The sequence below is a fragment of the Fragaria vesca genome, linkage group LG1, assembly GCF_000184155.1.
Source record: "Fragaria vesca subsp. vesca linkage group LG1, FraVesHawaii_1.0, whole genome shotgun sequence".
Taxonomy (NCBI): domain Eukaryota; kingdom Viridiplantae; phylum Streptophyta; class Magnoliopsida; order Rosales; family Rosaceae; genus Fragaria; species Fragaria vesca.
This window is the reverse complement of record NC_020491.1, coordinates 3,708,665-3,728,234: the sequence shown is the minus strand read 5'-3', so window position 1 is coordinate 3,728,234 and position 19,570 is coordinate 3,708,665. Positions and strand designations below refer to the sequence as shown.

At 38.8% G+C, this 19,570-nt stretch overlaps 4 protein-coding genes across 4 annotated transcripts; 1 reads left to right on the top strand and 3 right to left on the bottom strand.

Moving 5' to 3' along the window:
* Positions 1-3,686: 3,686 nt before the first annotated feature.
* Positions 3,687-4,832, bottom strand: LOC101308322 (F-box/kelch-repeat protein At3g06240-like). The gene has a single exon (XM_004288789.1). It carries the CDS (start codon positions 4,830-4,832, stop codon positions 3,687-3,689), a length of 1,146 nt encoding a protein of 381 aa, XP_004288837.1.
* Positions 4,833-5,353: 521 nt separating this feature from the next.
* LOC101296317 (chloroplast processing peptidase-like) lies at positions 5,354-7,937 on the top strand. The gene is made up of 5 exons (XM_004287353.1): positions 5,354-5,862; positions 6,673-6,810; positions 7,205-7,291; positions 7,438-7,505; positions 7,603-7,937. Exons 1-5 carry the CDS (start codon positions 5,398-5,400, stop codon positions 7,757-7,759), a joined length of 915 nt encoding a protein of 304 aa, XP_004287401.1. The 5' UTR covers positions 5,354-5,397; the 3' UTR covers positions 7,760-7,937.
* Positions 7,938-7,987: 50 nt separating this feature from the next.
* LOC101296029 lies at positions 7,988-9,861 on the bottom strand. Its single transcript, XM_004287352.1, has 3 exons — positions 9,013-9,861; positions 8,640-8,825; positions 7,988-8,433 (listed from the first exon to the last, which is right to left on the bottom strand). The coding sequence occupies exons 1-3, from the start codon at positions 9,454-9,456 to the stop codon at positions 8,158-8,160; spliced, it is 906 nt and encodes a 301-aa protein (XP_004287400.1). The 5' UTR covers positions 9,457-9,861; the 3' UTR covers positions 7,988-8,157.
* Positions 9,862-13,701: 3,840 nt separating this feature from the next.
* On the bottom strand, positions 13,702-17,516 carry LOC101295742. Its single transcript, XM_004287351.1, has 7 exons — positions 17,233-17,516; positions 16,566-16,618; positions 15,957-16,066; positions 15,443-15,610; positions 15,260-15,357; positions 14,413-14,539; positions 13,702-14,072 (listed from the first exon to the last, which is right to left on the bottom strand). Exons 1-7 carry the CDS (start codon positions 17,389-17,391, stop codon positions 13,993-13,995), a joined length of 795 nt encoding a protein of 264 aa, XP_004287399.1. The 5' UTR covers positions 17,392-17,516; the 3' UTR covers positions 13,702-13,992.
* Positions 17,517-19,570: the final 2,054 nt, after the last annotated feature.

The following is a 19,570-nucleotide window of genomic DNA, read 5'->3' as shown; positions in this document are numbered from 1 at the left end:
AAATACGCTAAGTCGCTAATGACACGTTTATTTACTTGGAATGAAAGATAATGAAACAGTATGTGGAGATTTCAATTCCATTGAACTGTTTACTTACCATATGGAATTAGAACATAAATGTAATTAATTACTATTTTAATTATTAAAATACCCATGAAAAAATAAGCTACACATTTCGATCACTCTCAAAGCAATTTTTTCCTTATATGTTTATCTAGTTTTATTTGTCGTTTTGATTGTTTCAGTTGATAAGTTATGTATAATCAACAAACCAAATGGACTATTTCTATTCAGTGTATTGATTATAATAATGTAGTTACATATTAACAATGTAATACAGAGTCTACATGTGCGTTTGTGTATATTGCAATCTCGTCCTTACATAAACTCTCTTCTACCATGATTTATCAAAATCATTTGGACCTAATACTAGCATTTTGGGTGTATTTCAAACCGCAAGTTGCAAGGGTTGAAAAACAAAACTAAGGCATCATATGTTTATACATTTTAGTAATATATTTAAATCAAGTAAAGAATTTTATAAATACAAAAAAAAAAATTAAACAACTTCCACAAATAGTATATTATTAGCATATAAAAAGAAACCTTTAAAAAAAAATTGAAATTATTAGCATCTTAAACAAATTCTTCAATATTATTAGTATAATAAAATTAAAGAGGGTATTTTTAGAATAGAAGTTCATTCTTGCTGGTATCATTCATAATCTCATCTCCCTCTTGGTATTACAATTTAGGGTTGTTAAGAAATCGATTACTTATTAGGAGGTGAGACCCACACCTATTCCAATTTTATTATGTGTAAGTAAACGCTGTAATTCTTCTCTACCGAAATCATTTATTCGTTTTTCAATTTCATTTCATGTAAGTAAACGTGCCTAAAAGGTTATTGCAAGAAGAACCAGAATGTACTACAATCTAAATCCTTCAGACTTTGGGCCTTGTGTACCGGGCCGTTGCAAAACTGACCCAAAGAAAAACGAGTACAAATAGTGCAGCTTTTGCCTCCGCAAATTCTGACCTAGAAAACCCCCTTTCCCTTTCTTTGTGTTTCTCTTGGAAGATGGCTGAGCCTCCCAATTCCAAAAAAACAAAAACCGAGGCTGATTTTTACAAGAAGAATCCTTGCCGTTTGCATTGGATGCGGAAGACGATGGGTTTGTGGGAGAGCATTTCAGAAACGTTGGAGTTGGACGAGGAGTGTCTTCACAAGTCTCTCTATGTATGCACATCTGAACAGGGGGTTGCCTACCCTTCTTACAACATCCGCGCCATCAAATTGAGCCATCTATTGGAGAACAAGAATCAATTGCATCAAGTGGCTTATGACTATGGTAGTCACCTCCCCGCTTTTGCCGCCTGCGGTGTATTTGGGTCCGAGATTGTTTTCGCCGGTGGCTCCAGGATCTTGGGGTATGGTGCACTCGAGAGGTCTTGTAGTAAAACTTGTATGTATTCGACACTAAGCCTCAGTCTCAAGCTTTCACCAAGATGGACACTTCCTTCAGACAAGGAAAGCATAGGCCCTTGCTGGTGCAGCTCGGCGGAAAGCGTTACGCTCTGTCTGGTAAGCCCATTTTTGAACCCGCACCAGCTAATCCTGCATTTGAGGTATTTGACCCCTGGCTGAAGAATTGGACTCCACTGGCAGAACCTCCGTTTTTAGATTTTGACGGTCCAAGGTTTAAATTTGCTCCATTCTCTTATATTATTAGTGGAAGTAAAATATATGTGTCGAGCAGGGAAGTCAGGTCAACAACAGGGTTTGTCCCGGGGATAGGAATGGTAACGTTAGGGGGATGGATGAGGCATATGGCAAGGATTAGAAATGAGCAACAAGCGAATGAAGAAGATATATTACTAGAGTTAGGGATTCAAGATGAGGAAGAAGTGGATGAAGAAGATATGTTAGAGATTCAAAATGAGGAAGTAGCGGATGAAGAAGGGGATGAAGATGTGGAGGAAGATGCAAATGAAGAAGAGGATGAATTAATAGAGGAAGTAGTTCACCCGGAAGTAGAGCAACTGTGGATCGAAGAAGAAGGTAATTGTGATGTGTATTGCTTCGATGTTGCAAAGGCGGATTTAGGATGGAGGAAGATATCCAATTTTTTTTGGAAAGAAGAAGGGCGGGCTCCCTTTGATACAACTCCATTTCATGGGAGAGTCTTGTTTGTGGACTTTAATCTTGATGGTGACCTGAAGTTAGTTTTTACATATGTATTTGATGGTGAATTTGAAAATCAAAACGAAATATATGTTTTTCTCATGTCTAACTCAGAAGAGAGAGCAATGCTACTTTGTTGTTTGGAGTTTCGCTTGCCCGTTGAATTCAGAGAACCCACAGAGTATAACTTTGTGCAGCTTGGGGATCGTAAAATTGGTCTTATTTTGATTAGATTTTCCCGAAGCAACCAAGACTGGAACGACACAGCTTTTGTAAAATATGCATCGGGGAAGATGAATGTAGTTTTGGTCCCATTGGCTTTTGATTACTAGGATGATTGGTATTGGAAATTCCGCTTTAAAGTCATGCCTTATCGAGTACTAGAATCCTCTCTGGTATAGTACTCTAATCCTGATAAGGCATGAATTTAAAGCGGAATTTCCAATACCAATCATCCCAGTAATCAAAAGCCAATGGGACCAAAACTACATTCATCTTCCTCGACGCATATTTTACAAAAGCTGTGTCGTTCCAGTCTTGGTTGCTTCGGGAAAATCTGATCAAAATGAGACCAATTTTGCGATCCCCAAGCTGCACAAAGTTGTACTCTGTGGGTTCTCTAAATTCAACGGGCAAGCGAAACTCCAAACAACAAAGTAGCATTGCTCTCTCTTCTGAGTTAGACATGAGAAAAACATATATTTCGTTTTGATTTTCAAATTCACCATCAAATACATATGTAAAAACTAACTTCAGGTCACCACAAGGTTAAAGTCCACAGAACAAGGCTCTCCCATGAAATGGAGTTGTATTAAAGGGAGCCCGCCCTTCTTCTTTCCAAAAAAATTGGATAACTTCCTCCATCCTAAATCCGCCTTTGCATCATCACAATTACCTTCTTCTTCGATCCACAGTTGTCCGGGTGAACTACTTCCTCTATTAATTCATCCTCTTCTGCATCTTTAGTTTTGTCTAGCTTGAGGTGGTTCTGATTGAAGTGTTTGTGGACAATTGTTTGAAGATAAATTTACTGGAGAGGATTGTTTATAGAAGAGGGAGTGGCAGAAGCTGCCCACATTGCTAATGTCTTTTGGTACGATGGGGGACCTGTTTCGTCGCTGGGATTGTATGACTCATCATATGCTAGGAAGCAGCCTCAAGGAAAGTAAAATCCTGTTGAGACTCTAACATGTACATTTTCGTATTCCTAGGGTTCAAGAGTGGAATAGATTTAGAGAACCAGCAATGTGTCTAATTTCCACACTAGTCGTTTGTATGAAGACTCTTTGAAGCCCTTTAACATAGTGTGATTTGCACAACACGTACTCAACTGTGTAGGGTTGTAATGTGCTTTTTGTTTGAACTCAACTTTGCATTCCAGGTGATTTTACCATAGCAAAAGCAACTAGTGACATAAACTGCATCTGAAACTTTTAGGAGGTGCTGCTAAATTAATAGGAAGTAGGAATCAATAGTCTGAGGAAAACAAGAATTATTGTAATCAATAGCTGTTCTTGATCGGTGAGTGAAAGGTAGGCTCTCGGCTCTCTACATAGGTACCAACGTTACAAAAGGTACCAACTTTGCCGACATCAAGAGTCCAAAATTTGTCATCACTAAAATTGTACATAACCAAAGATGATCTATCAAACACCATTAGATCATGAGATTCTGTCCAGAAACCGGAATGTGATAATGTCTTATATGGTTTGGAGACCTGCATTGTAATCCAAGATTCGCTCACTTCATATTCATTCATGACCCAGAACTGATTATATGTTATCTGCTTTTTCTCCGTTGCTGTTTTAGTCTGTTTTGATACTAATGTTATACATAGCCAGGTTCTGAATGCCCCTAGTTTAATTGAAAGAGTACTTGGAACGGGTGGTACTGGAATTTCCCTGAACTCCTCCTTTGCTAAAGTGAAAGATATAATCACTAATGATCGATCTGCAACCTTCCTCACCAACCAATGAACAGCCCCATTCACCATGATTCCATCATAACCGAGAGCTTTGTAGGGAAACGAGCCGTCAATCTGTCGCCAAGAATCAGTCTGCAATGTATAGACACTAAACACAATTCCATCACCGTAATCCTGCCCGTTAATCACCTTGTATTCGTTTGTGGAGGGATCAAATCCAAGTCCATATAGTTGCAAAGAGAAAGGCTTCATTGGTCGTCTCCATATTGGTATCTTTGGTAGTTTCTTTGATTCCTTGGTTGCAGGGTTAACCAAACTGTAACTGAAGTCTCCAAAATATAACTGGGACAAGAATAAGCCATTGCAGGGACCATGCACAAAGGGAAACCAATAGCGAGCAAGGTGCCGAAGATGATCGTAAACAAAGTCGAGCTCAGTGGATGCTGCTGCTACTAAACCACCAGCATCAACATTAGGATTCTCATTGAGAAGTTGGTCGAGATTCAATGAGTATATCCCTGGTCTCGAGTCAGCAAGAATAGTAAAGAGGAGGCGCCTTCTTTGGAAGAACACATTGTTGTTGTACTTTGCAACGAAATCAGGATCGGAGAGTAGGGATCGACATACCCTTGATAAACACTTACACCGGCACAAGTGATTCACTGGTAGCCTTGAAAAAATGTCAAGCATGATCTTTGGTGGCAAGTTGACGCGGCCTTCCATCTTCACCTAAATGTTCAAACACTGATAGTGAATACTTTGGACAAAAGCTTAAGAATCTGTAGATTTGATGTGTGTGAGTATTTATAGAGGGAAAGTGGGTGTTTTTTAAACAAAGGGGAAAGAGAATATATATCCAACTATCCAAGTAAGAAAAGGATCCCTATTCCTACATGGTTTAGATATTGTTTGAGTACATGATTTTGACAAACCCTTAGCTCATTTAGCATAATTGAACACATGTTTTTTTTGTTGCAAAATGGCGACTAAGTGAGCTACGAGCCTACGACTTTGTCTTTGTGACTGAAGAAATTTAGATATGACCCTATACAAGAAATGTTTTTCAGAAATTTAGATAAACTAATTCATTTATGGCTTCGAATCATGAATCTTATACTTATCAGTAGAATATATATTTAAAAAAAAAACATTTTCACAACTATATAATGACTGACATAAAGGAAAGGTATATTGGAATTTTCATCCATGGTATGAATACTCCAAAGTCCAAAAGCTTGTACAATCTGCAAACAAAGAGAGCATACTCCATCATTGAGCCAAAGAGAGAATGCTCTCTCTACACTACTCCCCTCCATTACCTTCCCTCCTATACCCTAATTCCGACCACACCCACCTCTCCATTCCCATCAAAAACCGCAATTTCTCATCCTTCAATCTCCACCCACTCCCCAAAACCCACAATTCCAAGCTCTCAATCAAAACCCACTTCAGAAAACTCGTCTGCAAAGCTTTAAAGGACTCCGGTGAAGAAAAGAAGGTGTCTTTGGACAGTGGCGGCGGCGGAGACGGCGGAGGAGGAGGCGGCGGTGACGGTGGCGACGATGAGCAGGAGGAGAAGAAGAGTGGGCCCCTGCCGGGGTGGTTGAACATAACTACCGATGATGCCAAGACAGTGTTTGCGGCAATTGCGGTGTCGCTTGCGTTTCGGTCTTTCGTAGCTGAGCCGAGGTTTATTCCTTCCTTGTCAATGTACCCTACTTTGGATGTTGGAGATAGAATTGTAGCTGAGAAGGTTCGATTTTTGTTTCGTTTTTTGGTTTTTTATGGTTTGCGAGTTCTGTTTGCTAAGGTTTGATCATAGTGTTTTGTTTCGAAATCGGAATTTGTAATGGCTAATGTTGTCATCGGTGCACATAGGACTTGTTCAGTTGTTCTTGTATAATGATAACAATGTGGATAACATTTTCGGGGGCAATGTGGGTACTTTTGGTTGATATGGAATACTACGAAGTTAGGTACTTGGTTAGAAGAATGGTAAGGAATAGGATATAGAAAGGTTAAGCTTTCAGGGGATAAGCTTAAGCAAGAAAAGTATCGCAGGTAATTAGACTTGGTAGACATGATCAAGGTGATAGTCGAAAGAAATATTAACGAGTCAGTAGTACTGACTGAGATTTTGCATAAGTTAATATGTTAATTCAGATATGTTTACGACTGCCTTGGCTGATAAGTTACGAACTTGGGTCTGATTGAGTAGATTAGAAGTTTAGAACCTACTGTGTTTCTCATAACTATAGACAATCAAACTCTGTGGGTGATAGCCTTGAAGAGTTTAATGTTGTTGGATTGGGTGTGCACATTATGAATACTCCTCCCCCTGTCCTGACTATTTCTTGAAGCTGATACTATTGGGAATGTTCATTTTCATGCTATTGTAAATTGGTATTCTTGTTTTGGGCCTAAGCCATAGCTTGGAGAAATATCTGAACTTTTTGCTATAGTAGTTCCGCTTATTGTGTGCACTCTTTACTTAAGGTGTACCTGTTTGGATGAGAATATGATGAAATATATACATAACATGTCTTTCTCTTAACATTGCTAGGTTTCATATTACTTCAGAAAGCCATGTGCCAATGATGTTGTTATCTTTAAAAGTCCACCGGTCCTTCAGGAAGTAGGATATACCGACCTTGACGTCTTCATTAAAAGAGTAGTGGCCAAGGAAGGTGATACTGTGGAGGTGACATTACTGAGCTGTGTCCTGTTATGGTGGTGTTGTTTTTTTCTAATGCATAATTCTACTCTACTTCTATTCAATACACTAAACCACAATACTAGATCTTCTCTCCGGTAAGAAATGAGAAATCTTCCTAGTATGCCATTCCTACTTGTCTAGCCACATTCACCCATGAAACCATGGGTAATTCTATCTGGAAAATCTCTATGTTACTTGAAGCTCACAGAACTAACCATTGTCCCTTAACTTCCAGACTTGCAGAGAACTCTGACATGCATCCATCTAAAACTAACTTACAAACATCAATAGTCCGAGTCCTTTCTGTGTTGCTAAGTACATTATTTCTTCGTCAGTATCTAAATAGTGGAATTAACTGCTAAGGGATAACTGATTGCAGGTTCGCAATGGGAAGCTCATAGTTAATGGGGTCGAGAGAAATGAAAAGTTCATCCTGGAACCACCTTCTTATACTATGACACCTATAGTAAGAATCACTTTAATAGTTTACCTTCTTTTTCTTCTCTTATGTCCTTATTTTCTTTACTATTATCATGAAACTTGATAAGGTTGTAACTTTAAAAGAATGTCACAAGTAGTTGACTCTGCATCTTTCTGTTTATGTTTGCACAGACTGTGCCAGAGAACTCAGTTTTTGTGATGGGTGACAATAGAAATAACAGCTACGATTCACACGTATGGTAATGCATTCTAAACCAAGTTGTGAGACCATTTGGTTTATTCATTATGCTGTGGTTCCTCATGTTGATTGATTGTTTAAGTTGTGTCTATGTTTAGGGGTCCACTGCCAGCCAAGAATATTTTGGGAAGATCTATCTTTCGGTACTGGCCCCCGAAAAGGATTGGCGCCACTGTTCTTGAGACCGGATGTGCTGTAGACAAGCAGGAGAGTATTCCAGCATCTCAACCAAAGGAAGGTGCAGCATTGAATTGAAAAGGAAGACGGCTTAGACCATTTTTTCTTTCAAATTTTGTGTAACATATCTCTCGGGGGCTAATTTTTTCCGAAAAGCCCTATTTATTGTTGTAGATTGAAAATCTGAACCTCAAGTTGAGTAACTTATTTGACACATCAAAATTTACTCTCTTACTGTATCGTGTTTTAGTTTAATGTTTTACCAAGTTAAACCTGCAGCGGTGCTTGGATATGGAAATGGACAATGAAAGAAATATAACTATATTTAACTATTCAATTCGCGAGGTCTGCAATGTTGTATTACAAGATAAGAATGAAAACTGCTCCATGCCAAGCAGACGGCACACAATATGATTCAGTATCACAAGTGAAGGCATTGCACAACAAGGTAAGAGGAATCTGCTGGGCAGTGCTCACTAGTATGCGCATGAACTTGCTTTTAAAGTGATGGGTTTGGTCTTATGAGAGTCAACAACCAAGGAGCAATTTACGTGCCTCCAGTGCTTTGTTCTCACCAGCTTTCCCACAACATTCCCTCGTGACCGAACATCAAACACGAGTGTCATTGGAACTCCTCCATTGGTATCGTCGACTGCTAAGCTTGCTCCAGCCCCATATAAAGGTACCTTCACTCCTTGGAGGTTCACTAGCACAATCCGGTTACTCTTTCTTGGTTGATAGTATTTCTTCAACTGCATCATTTGCAACCAAAATTACAAAAATTTGTACACCATACAGAGGCTAAAGTACATACTGAAAGAATGACACTTCAAACAAAATCTCGATCTCTGGATTGTTTGCAGATATTCAAGATCAATTTGATTACTTTCCTAGCTTAAGAAATTCAATCTCATCATCATCATGTACACCCAACAATAGTCCAAGCCAGAAATCTAACCTGACCGGTTGCAACTGTAATTTCTGAATACATAAGGTTAACTGCATCGGAGCTGACATGAATACCAAAAAACGTAGCTGGGTTGTACACACTCATCCTCACTGAACAATTCATTGTCACCATCTTTGTAGGTACACCAGTCATGTCCGATCCTTCCCCAAAATAAAAATTATGCACAGCTAAGCTCTGAAACACAACAACCAGTCCATAAAGATGAAGATCAAAACAAGCGCAACAACATATTTTGAGTACTATGCCAAATGCCAAACTTAACAAATCTCAGACAGAATGTGACTTTAGAAACATGTTATCATCAAACATTATAAAATTCATTTCTTAATACAATAGTAATGAAACAGAACAAGCACATTACCTTAACAGACACCCGAGCTTTGTAAGGTCTACCAGCACCCCAAAGAATCAAGCAGAAAATGGAAAAGATGACAATGAAGCCAAACAAAGCCATCAAAATCTGACACCTTCTAGAAAGGCCCTTCTCCCCATAGAGCCCATCATAGTCCCCTTCTTCCTCAATCACTTTGCATTCCGGCCAGCCTTTATCATGGCCGCGTTTCCGGCTCCCTTTAAAGTTGCCGGAGACGCGGCTGGCGGAGGAGGCCCGGGAATGGCGGCCGTAGGAAGGGTGAGAGGGGCTTTCCATTGGGCTGTTGAAGGCCGGAGTGGCGTGCATGGTGGAGGATTTGTCGCCATCGTTGGAGTCTCTAGATGGGCTTTGGACATAGTACACTGGCCGCTTCGGCGATCGCGGCGACGACGGCGCTAAGCTCGTGACGTCGGAATCGGACTTGGCGTGCATCGTAATTATGAGCTCAAAACCGAAACTTTGAATGTCAAGAATGGAAATTCAAACGATGTGACTGTGTAAACTGATCAGATAAACAGACCCAGATAGAGATTTTGAAGAATTGAGCCACGAGACACGAAAGTTTGAGTCTTTAGAGCAAACTGATCAGACCCAGATGGAAATTATGAAGCTATGGACAGAAAAGTTTGAGCGTTTTTGGAGGTGAAACAGAATTGGGGTTCAAAGTGTTGAAATTGATAACATGCAGATGGGAATTTTGAGAAATTGAGGAAAATGAAACACAAGCTAGGAGTAGAGAGCAAATTGGGTATCTGAAACTGTTTAAATTGATGGAATAACTACGAGAAGAAAACTGAGGCCTTAGACCAACTTGGGCATTACAAATGACATGAAGCACATAAGGTGTAAGCGTTTTGGAGCAGAAACAGAATTGGGGGCACTGAAACTGAAGAGGAGGAAAAGTGAGAGAGGGACATTTCATGAAAGGAAACTAGGAGTGGGAATTGGTGGTTGAAGATATTAAGGCAGTGATTGAGTGTGTTAGTTACAGTTAACTGAGTCAGTCAGGGGGTGATGAGTTGGAGTGAGTCAGAGGGCTTTGCTTGGATATAGAGACAACCGCCAGGTTCGGAAGACGAAGCTGTAGGCTTGTATTACCCAAGTGTCGGCAGATTTTTACGGTCGTTTTGGTTCTCTCTGGTTTACCCGCGCGTCCGCGCGTAACGTGGTACTGGTGCTATGTTTAACCGAGTTTAGGTGGCGGGTACGACGTCGTTTGGAGCAGTAGTTGTAGTAAAATTTACACTCTTCATGACCAATTCAGTGAAAACTGAATTTCGAGCATTCTGCAAAAAAATAAAAAATAAAACAAAAATGTTAATACTTCCTTTCAGAATAATGATTTTCACTCGAAAATGTGGGCTATAACACAAAATATTTCGGTCAACAAATTCAAGCTTTTATTTTCTTCACCAAAATATTGCTGCACTTGGATAATGATTGTTAAGCATTTCTTGAGCTGATAGAACTTGTTGAGATATCAAATCCCACATCGGGAATATGAGACTTTGTCTATGGGTTTATAAAGGTTTGGGTCACTCCACCCATTGCCAATTGGTTTTGGATGTGAACCCCAGACTACTATATCATGATATCAGAGCAGGTTACCCACGTCCATTTCTGAAGCCAAATGACCACACAAACTGCACGTCACCCAAATGTTGTCTACATGTTAGGCTTGAAAATTCGCTACACGTGCGGAGGCGTATTGAGACATCAATCCCACATTGGGAATATGAGACATTGCCTATGGGTTTGGGCCACTCCACACATTGTCAATTGGATTCACGTCACCCAAATGTTGTCCACGTGTTAGGCTTGAAAATTCGTTACACGTGCGGGGGCGTGTTGAGATATTAATTCCACATTGGGAATATGGGACCTTACCTATGAGTTTATAAGGGTTTGGACAATTTCACATATTACCAATTGATTTTAGATGTGAACCCCATACTACTTTATTAGAACTCAAATATCACATAGAAAAGGATTGATCTGGGATTCGATGTTCTATTAATTGAACCACATTCTTGAATATCATAACATGCAAGAGTTGAACTTAGAACCACAACGACCCCTAGAATGCGATGTGCAAGATGTGGTGACGAGATGCGATGTAAAAGTCGAGCGAAGTAGAGCATCATAAGAGTGGATGATTAGACCCAAAAAAAGAGAGAGTAAGCGAGTTGTCCCCTGTCTAATCGAGTGTGCGCAAGTTATAGACATATGGTATGGACGAGTGGATGAAGATTATCATAAGATGCCGAAGTCCAATGAATTTGAGATTTCGAGAAGTCTTTACGACTGCTGTGGAGCAAATGAGATGTGTTTTTTTTTAACAAAACCATACTTTCTTACACAATTTCTAATGAATTTGAGATAGGAGAAGTCATGTCCTTATTTTCCTAATCACAGGAGCTGGTTTCTTCATGATTACTCACACATCTTATTGCAAGTTTGTAACTCTAGTTTTTCTACTAAATGAATCGAATTTTATAGGGTTTGTAATCTCTACTAGAACGTTATTCAGCTCATTATTTAGCTCTGAATGATACCATAGGAAAATTTCAAATTGCTATGTTCAGTCCGAGATTAGTTCTAGCTGAAGTACAACCAAGTATGATAATCCAGCTGAAATCGTTCAACATGTCCCTCATGAATTCTTCACTTCACTTCAACAATTAAAACTACGCACACGATCAATTACTCAAGAAAAGGAAGATAAAGGAAATCCCTAGAGGTTAATCCGGTAATCCCTTGAGGTTGATCTTAAAGGACTCAGACTATGGGTGGTGATATATCACGATAGTCGGCAAGTCCCAGAAGAGACATTACGACGAACGAGACCTAACACAAATCATCATTGTCCATTACTCTATTACAAAATGCAAAGTTGAGCAGAATTAAGTTTGCAAGTGCTTAACCTACAAATACCAATTTCAATTTACATTTCTGAAATTAAAATCTTGAATGCGATCAACAGAGAATGTTCAAACATCGGCCTCATAGATGATACAAATTTTTCGACACATAGTTTCGGACATATGCTTGTCAAGAATAAATTTCAATCCTTGGCCAATGTTATAAGAAAAAACTAAAATGGGTCATCAGATAGGAGCGAAAGACTAAAATGATGTTTAATCACAGATAAACTCATGTGAACTATGCATCAATCATCACACAACCCATCAAATCAAATTTCATACATTTTCAAAAACAAGAACAAATTTAACGAAAAAACTCAAGGATAGGGAAACACTAAAACAAGCCTCAGAAGGAAGGCAGTATAGGTATGTGTGTAATCATAGATAGTCATACATTACACGAAATCCATATAATCATCATCGGCAAAAGAAACCCACCCAAATCATTTTAAAATTAACAAATAGACGAAGGAAGAAAGATAAACCGGCCTCATAGAGAAGATTAGTTTGAGTTCAACACAGAGAAATTCAGACATATGCTTGTCATTGATTTAATTTTAATCATCGGCCGGAAAGAAAACACACCCTAAATTTCAAAACCCATATAGGAAAAGATGGAAAAAGAGAGAGGGACTCAGATAATGGGTGGTGATATAACAGAATGGTCGGCAAGGCCTTGCGGCCAGTTACGACGAACGAGACCTTATCAATTGAATCGTCACGGTCCCAAATCACAAAACAGAAAAACAAACAAACCAGAGATTGGAAAATTGAAAAGAATAGTGAAGAAGAGTTGAAGATACAGTAGCAGCGGAGGAAGGAGGACTTGGGTGTTGCTCTTTTGCTTCAATGCTTTATATAGAGGCGTGAGGGTGCTTTCGAGCTAGGGTTTGTTGGTGTAATTGGGCTCGTAAGAAATTTGGGTTGGGCTTTTGATTGGATATTTTGGTAAAACATTAGAGAATGTGTGCTCATTTATTTGAGAAGTTAAACAGAATGTGTGTACACTCAGTTATTTGCTAAGCAAAACCAAAAGGGCAGCTCCTCCAGTTCTGAGTTCTTGAACTTTAGTACCATACATGAGATATAAACATGAAAGCATTTTTTTGATGATTAATATGTTAAACCTTAGAGCAAATGCAGCAGAGGACCATTTGCATGGGTCGGACTGAGAGGTTGGACCAAAAACTGTATCCAACAGCAAAAAATTGGACTGGGTTGATGCTAGGCCCCATGCGGGGACTTAACATGATGAAATGTGATCTAGGTCAAGGATTAACCCATCTCTCAATTAGGACCAATTTCTCCAAGGGACACCAAATTATATATAGGGAGTGGACATGCACATGGAGCTGAGTGGCTAACAACTTTTTTCAAATGACTCTTTAAAATGTGAATAATAATTGGTGTTATGATCGATCTTGTTGTATTGTCGAACAAAAGACCAATGATTGATTTGAATGAATAATATATTACCCGGATTGAAAATTGGTCCAACCCACCCAAAATGAGTACATTTGCTCTTAGGGTTGCTAGGAGAGTTGGAATGTGTTCATATTTCATGAACTTGTACACGCGTCATATCAAAATACTAGTCCCAATTTCAGAAAGGTTCATCTAGATTGCGTAAAACACTCGTGAATGTATTCGGAACGAAACGATCAGTTACTTCACAGCCGGATCAACTATACTTTTCTACCAACGAAATGGTTGAGTCTATAGATAATCAACAGCAAAGGTCCAGCAAGAGAATCTCGCACACAACATATTAAGCAGACACAGCTCTACACATAAGGGAATGTTAAATCAAACCGCTGAACAGCCTGTATGTTCATTAATCCATCAAAACTATATCTTCCAAGCCAACACTACAATTTCTACATTCTAACATGACAAACCATGTTACAAATGTCACCAGAATCTTGGGTAATCTAAAAAGAATTCCTGTGTATGCATCACATTGAGTGCATGGCCAATCTGACGACACTAGGGAAACCAAACAAGGTAAAAAAGAAGCAACCAAGCTAACATCTAACACCTCCACTCAGCTGACCACAGGCATAATCCGGGAATCAACTGTTGACAGGATCTGAGGCATCGACATGCCTCCAGATACAACAATTTCTGCATTAAATGAACATACAGTTAGAGCACTGATATATGCAAACTGTTTTCCCCATCTATTGTTACAATGCAGTTCGAACACATTCATTAAGATCCCATTTGTCATTGCATTTTGATTATATAATAAGTTCAGCTTTCATGCCCACATCATTTTCTTTTTTGTATATCCAGACAACACCAATATGACGCCTATAATGAATGCCCAATTTGATCACGGTCATCCAGGAGGGGGGGTCATAGTAACTCTAAGTTGGTAGGTAAATTCCGAGCTAAGAGCTAAAACAGGTTCTTTTGACCCAGCCTTGATATATCTACATAAACTGGCAAATAGATTACTCACCAATTCCTTCCCGTACAGATAGGTTTGGCCTGATCACATCCTTGGTGCTGACCAGAAAGATATCACCAATATACAGATGGTTCGTGGGAACATAAACACAGCACAATTCCTCATCCCCCTCATAGTTCTGCAAGTTAAAAATAAGAAATATATTATTGACCTACAATACCAGTATTGCATTCTAGTAGTGTATATCATTCTGCTAGTTGTCATACCAGTATTCTATTCTAATAGTGTGTATTATTCCGCTAGTTGTTGGTATAAAGCTTTTGTGACAATGGATCAGATAACATATTTTCTAAAACGTTGATCATAAGGAACAGGACATAATGATGTTTGTAATTAAGAGAAATTATTAAGAAGGATCAAACTACAGTAAGCACCATTATATCCAAAATGCTTCCAGTCTTACACTAATCCACAATCATTTTTAGATGATGTTTGTAATTAAGAGAAATTATTAAGAAGGATCAAACTACAGTAAGCACCATTATATCCAAAATGCTTCCAGTCTTACACTAATCCACAATCATTTTTAGGCCAAGAAATAACCAGAACTAGTCTGATGAACCAAGTCTTTAGAATCAAAGTGACAGAGAAAACGACAATAACAGGAGAAATACTAAAGGAATCATAGTAAATATAGATAGTCACCATTTACCAAACAAAGACCATGGTCTAAAGAGTTGTGAGTTGAACAAAACATGCATGCTGGGGAAATGAGAATGAGTATCAATTACAAACAATAACAGTATAGAATATTGGTAATTCAAAACAACAGATGAAAGAAGTATTTGACCAGTGTAAAACTAAAGGTAGCTTCAGAATGTAAAAAATATTCGCAGACCTGAAGAGTAAGTGATGAAGTAATGAACCCAAATGCATATTCTCCAATACGTGGATGCCTTATGATGGCCACTTCCTTGAAGGCTTGCGTGTTTTGATCTAGAATACCAAAGAGCTAAAGATTATTAATTGCCCTTCTCTATATCCATTTCATCAAACAAGGGAAAGACATTATAAAGCATACCCGGGGATATGGCAGAACTGATCTGCTTGGAGGCGTTGTAGATATGGCGAACGAATGGCATTCTTTTGATAAACCACTCACCAAGACCCAGGACAGATGCACCCAGCCATGATGACATGAACACCCCAACCAAAAATATGAATGTAATGGAAGTTACAAATCCAAGACCTAACAAGTGCACAGAATTTGAAAGATCAAATCAACATTGTGAAAAAACAAAAACTTCTGATTCATTGATTATACAGTCAATATATAACTTGATAAAGATTCTGGTCAGGTTTGACTTGTACCATCACAAGCCTGATTTGCATCTCTCTAAGGGGTACGAACTGTTGTTCAATGAGAACAAAGAGTACAGATAAAGACATGATAAGTAAACTTTTGGACAGAACCTGGTGTCAATGAGGTTTTCTTGAAAAAAGATAACGGACTAGAACTTTGTATTTATGAGGCTTTTCAGAACTCAAGTGTCTATGCAGTCAAGGCCATGTGTTACAGAATAAAATGTACTTACCGAAAATATTGATTCCTAGCTGAGCATATATTGGAGAGAAGAAGCCATCCACAAAGTGAATAAACCACCAAGTTATGTAGAAAGTGATTGCTATTGGAAATAGGATCACACTGAAAAAGAGCATGAGAGTTAGCAGCTACTAAGCACTCCAAAAGAAAGAAAATGTTAACTTTAAAGCTTTATCTAATCTATCTACTACATGAGATGATGAAGTGCAAAGAGAAACAAAACAATTGGAATTTTGGAACAGATATGAATATCCCAGAAAAAATACAAGAACCTTGAACACTCGTAAGAGCCTAAGATGTGAATTTCTTGAGATTACCTACCAATAGGGTAGGACATACAGTGTACAACTATTTTGGCCTAAAATAGAATCCAAGAGTTCAAAGAAATATGTCAACCTCAACCTAATGACTTTAACAAGTTCTATCACTCGAATTTTTCGAGAATGATCATGAGTTCATGACTGCTTAGCTTTAAGAAAGAACCCATACATTTCCACTTTCTATCAGATTTGATCATTTACACAAGATACACATATGCACAGGAACTAGTACTGCATAATGATTTGAGCACAAGTAAGCACGAGAAGGAAGAAACTCATACCATCCAGTCATGAACTTCTTTGACGCCCAACTTCTGAAAACTTTGTAGAAAGTCTGCAAGAGAGATGATAAAACACAGAATGAGCATACCAATCAATTCTAAGGCAAACACACACACACACACACACACTCAAAGAACCAGATAAGGTGTATCTCCACTTCATCCACAAAACAAATTCAATCAATCATAATGTCCAGAACATACAATTCCACAAAAGAAAGAAAATCTTCGCCCATGCAAAACTCTAAACCCTGAACTATCCAACAAGCACCAAACTAGTACAACCACCCTAATTCATCCCTCCATACAATGACGATAAAAATTCAAGTTCTTATCATGATATGCAGGCAAAACACCTCAATCTCACAAACTAAAATCGAGTAGCCCAACCGCACCCGAATCAAATCATCTGAGCTTGTACAAAACTTAGCTCTAGCTGGAGCATATGAAATGAATCAAACACATCATAATTCAAACCAATTTATAAATTTCTCATCCTTTTAAGATCAAACAACATCAACCCACAAACCTCCAAACCCAAATTCACAATCAAAGCATGAAAATTTCAACTTCCTTTATAATTTTCCGAGCAAATTAAACAGAAATGAAAGCAATTGATTAGCCCTAATCCAAAATTGAGAGAGGGGAATTGAAATTTGGAAACTACCTCGCGGCCAGTGAGGTGGTGAGAGGAAGACGAAGAAGACGAGGGCTTGGAAGAAAGGTCTTCATCGCCGGAGTCGGCGACCGGAATGAGAAGCTCTCGATCTCGCGGCTCTCTGTCTCTGTTTGCCATTACAATTGACGACGACTTCTCATCGCCCATCACCCGCAAAGACCCAGAGACTAAAGCGACGCCGTTTCAAAACGCCGCGTAACACCAGGTCACCAGGTGGTGGTGCTTCTTCCTCCTTCTCCTGATCTTGGTTTTTTGCTTTGTATTTTTTCCTCATTTCAAATTTTGGTTTTGTTTATAATTTAGTTAAAAATAATTAAATATTTGTTATTTTAGTTTATCTATTTTTTTTAAATTTTCTTGTTGTGTTGGGTTGTACCACTTGGTCTGAGGAGGGCGGATTAATCAATTTTACTGTGTTTGAGCTGTGTCTCCAATGATTGGATGCCAGCCTCTGTTTGCTCTGTAATGTTCTTTGTTCTTTTTTTTAGCAACAAGATATCGATACAAGACTTCATGAAGGTGCAATTATGATGGTTTCGAAGGGATATTTGATGTGCCCCAAGTCCCTAACTACTAATTTGGGTCGAACTTGAATAAGGATACTGTGATTTGGGTTTGTTTGTTGAACTTAGCTCAAATCGTAACATATTATAACTAAAATTGACTTAAAAGTAATTGATTATCTATCTGTGATTCAATTCGGTTTACATAGCGACGTAACATATTGTACCTAAAAATGACTTGAAAGTAATTGATTATCTATCTGTGATTCAATTCGGTAAGCAGCGCTATGCAAACTCACTCTTAGTTAATGGAATGAGTAGCAAAATAAACATAGATCTAACGATACAAATTGTGACTGATTCATCAAATTCAGATAATAAAAAACTCGCATATCTTGAAGAGTAGCTGTAATCAAAACTCATTAATTTAGAAAGAAAAATCTTATAAAATGTTATTTGTTTCGTTGATCGACAGAATAAAGATGACAAGAATCACAAGATGTTCTTTACCTTTGGACTTTATCATCTCGTTTTCTTAGTCAAGATACTTCTTTGTTATTTCCAGCTGTTGAAACTTGAACGTCCGAGGCTAAAGATATCTATATAAAAATAAAATAAAAAAACTCTGGACAAGATACTGTGACCAAAAACAAGAAAAATAATTAAAGATGGAAGTTGGGTAACTATTCGTCGTTTGGCCGGCCCGTACTTAGCCACTTAAGCCCTGTATTCGACAGTACATGCATGTCATCATCTACAACTCGGGTTTCAATTTCCAAACCAAAACCATCAATCACTACGACTCTGCGAAGATGGATATATAACGACGTCGACTCCACGGAGATGGACACCGTCCCTTCTTCTTTACACAATGAGACCTCTGCCTAGCTACGGCATTTTCATTCTTGCTTAATCTTCACCTCCAGCGCGCTCCATAATTAACGATCTCAAGAACACAAACCACCAAGGGCCGAAACTATTTCGACAAGGGCCAAGGGTGAAGCGTGTCGTCGAGCTTCTTGCAACGACTCATATGCCACCGCATCGATCTGACATTGGCCGAAAATAGTCAGTCAGGGATGTGAAAAACGGCATTGTTAGGGATGTGAATCCGGCAGTGTCTAGCTAGCAACAAGATTAAAGATTTTCTGCTGCTTCAAAGGCAATTGTTGATGAAACGTGGGGAAGGATGGATCACACCGCAGTACGTGTTGGACAAGTCTGGCATGACTGAAGTGCTATCTTGGCCGGTGGCCGGTGGGAATAAAGAGGTGGACGGACTGACGGAGCTTGTCCTTTTGTGGAGTCGTTTAGAACATTAGGGCATTTCATGCACATTGGGTAAGGTTCTTCGTTCCTTGACATTTTCGACTACCAGAGTGACCAGGCTATAGGGATCCAGATGTTATGGACAGTAGTATTGATGAGGAGGAGCTTGCTAAGAATAAGCAACGATTTAATCGCAGCTCAAAGAACTCACAGAAGCAGTGTTGTTTTAGTCAGGGACGGAGGTACATTGAGGCTTGATTTCTAGCTCAAATTCATACCAACCACCCCCCCCCCCCCCCCACCCCAACCTCTTGAATTCATAAACTATATATCTTATTAAACTTCATTATTTATCTTAATGGTGGTTGATTTGTAGCTCAAATTTATTAACAACGATAGCTGATTTCTAGCTCAAATTCATTAACCCACCCCCCCCCCCTAACCCTTGAATTCCTAAACTATCTTATTAAACTTCATTATTTACCTTAGTGGTGGTTGATTTGTAGCTCAAATTCATTAACACGGTGGCTTAATTTCTATCTCAATTCATTAAC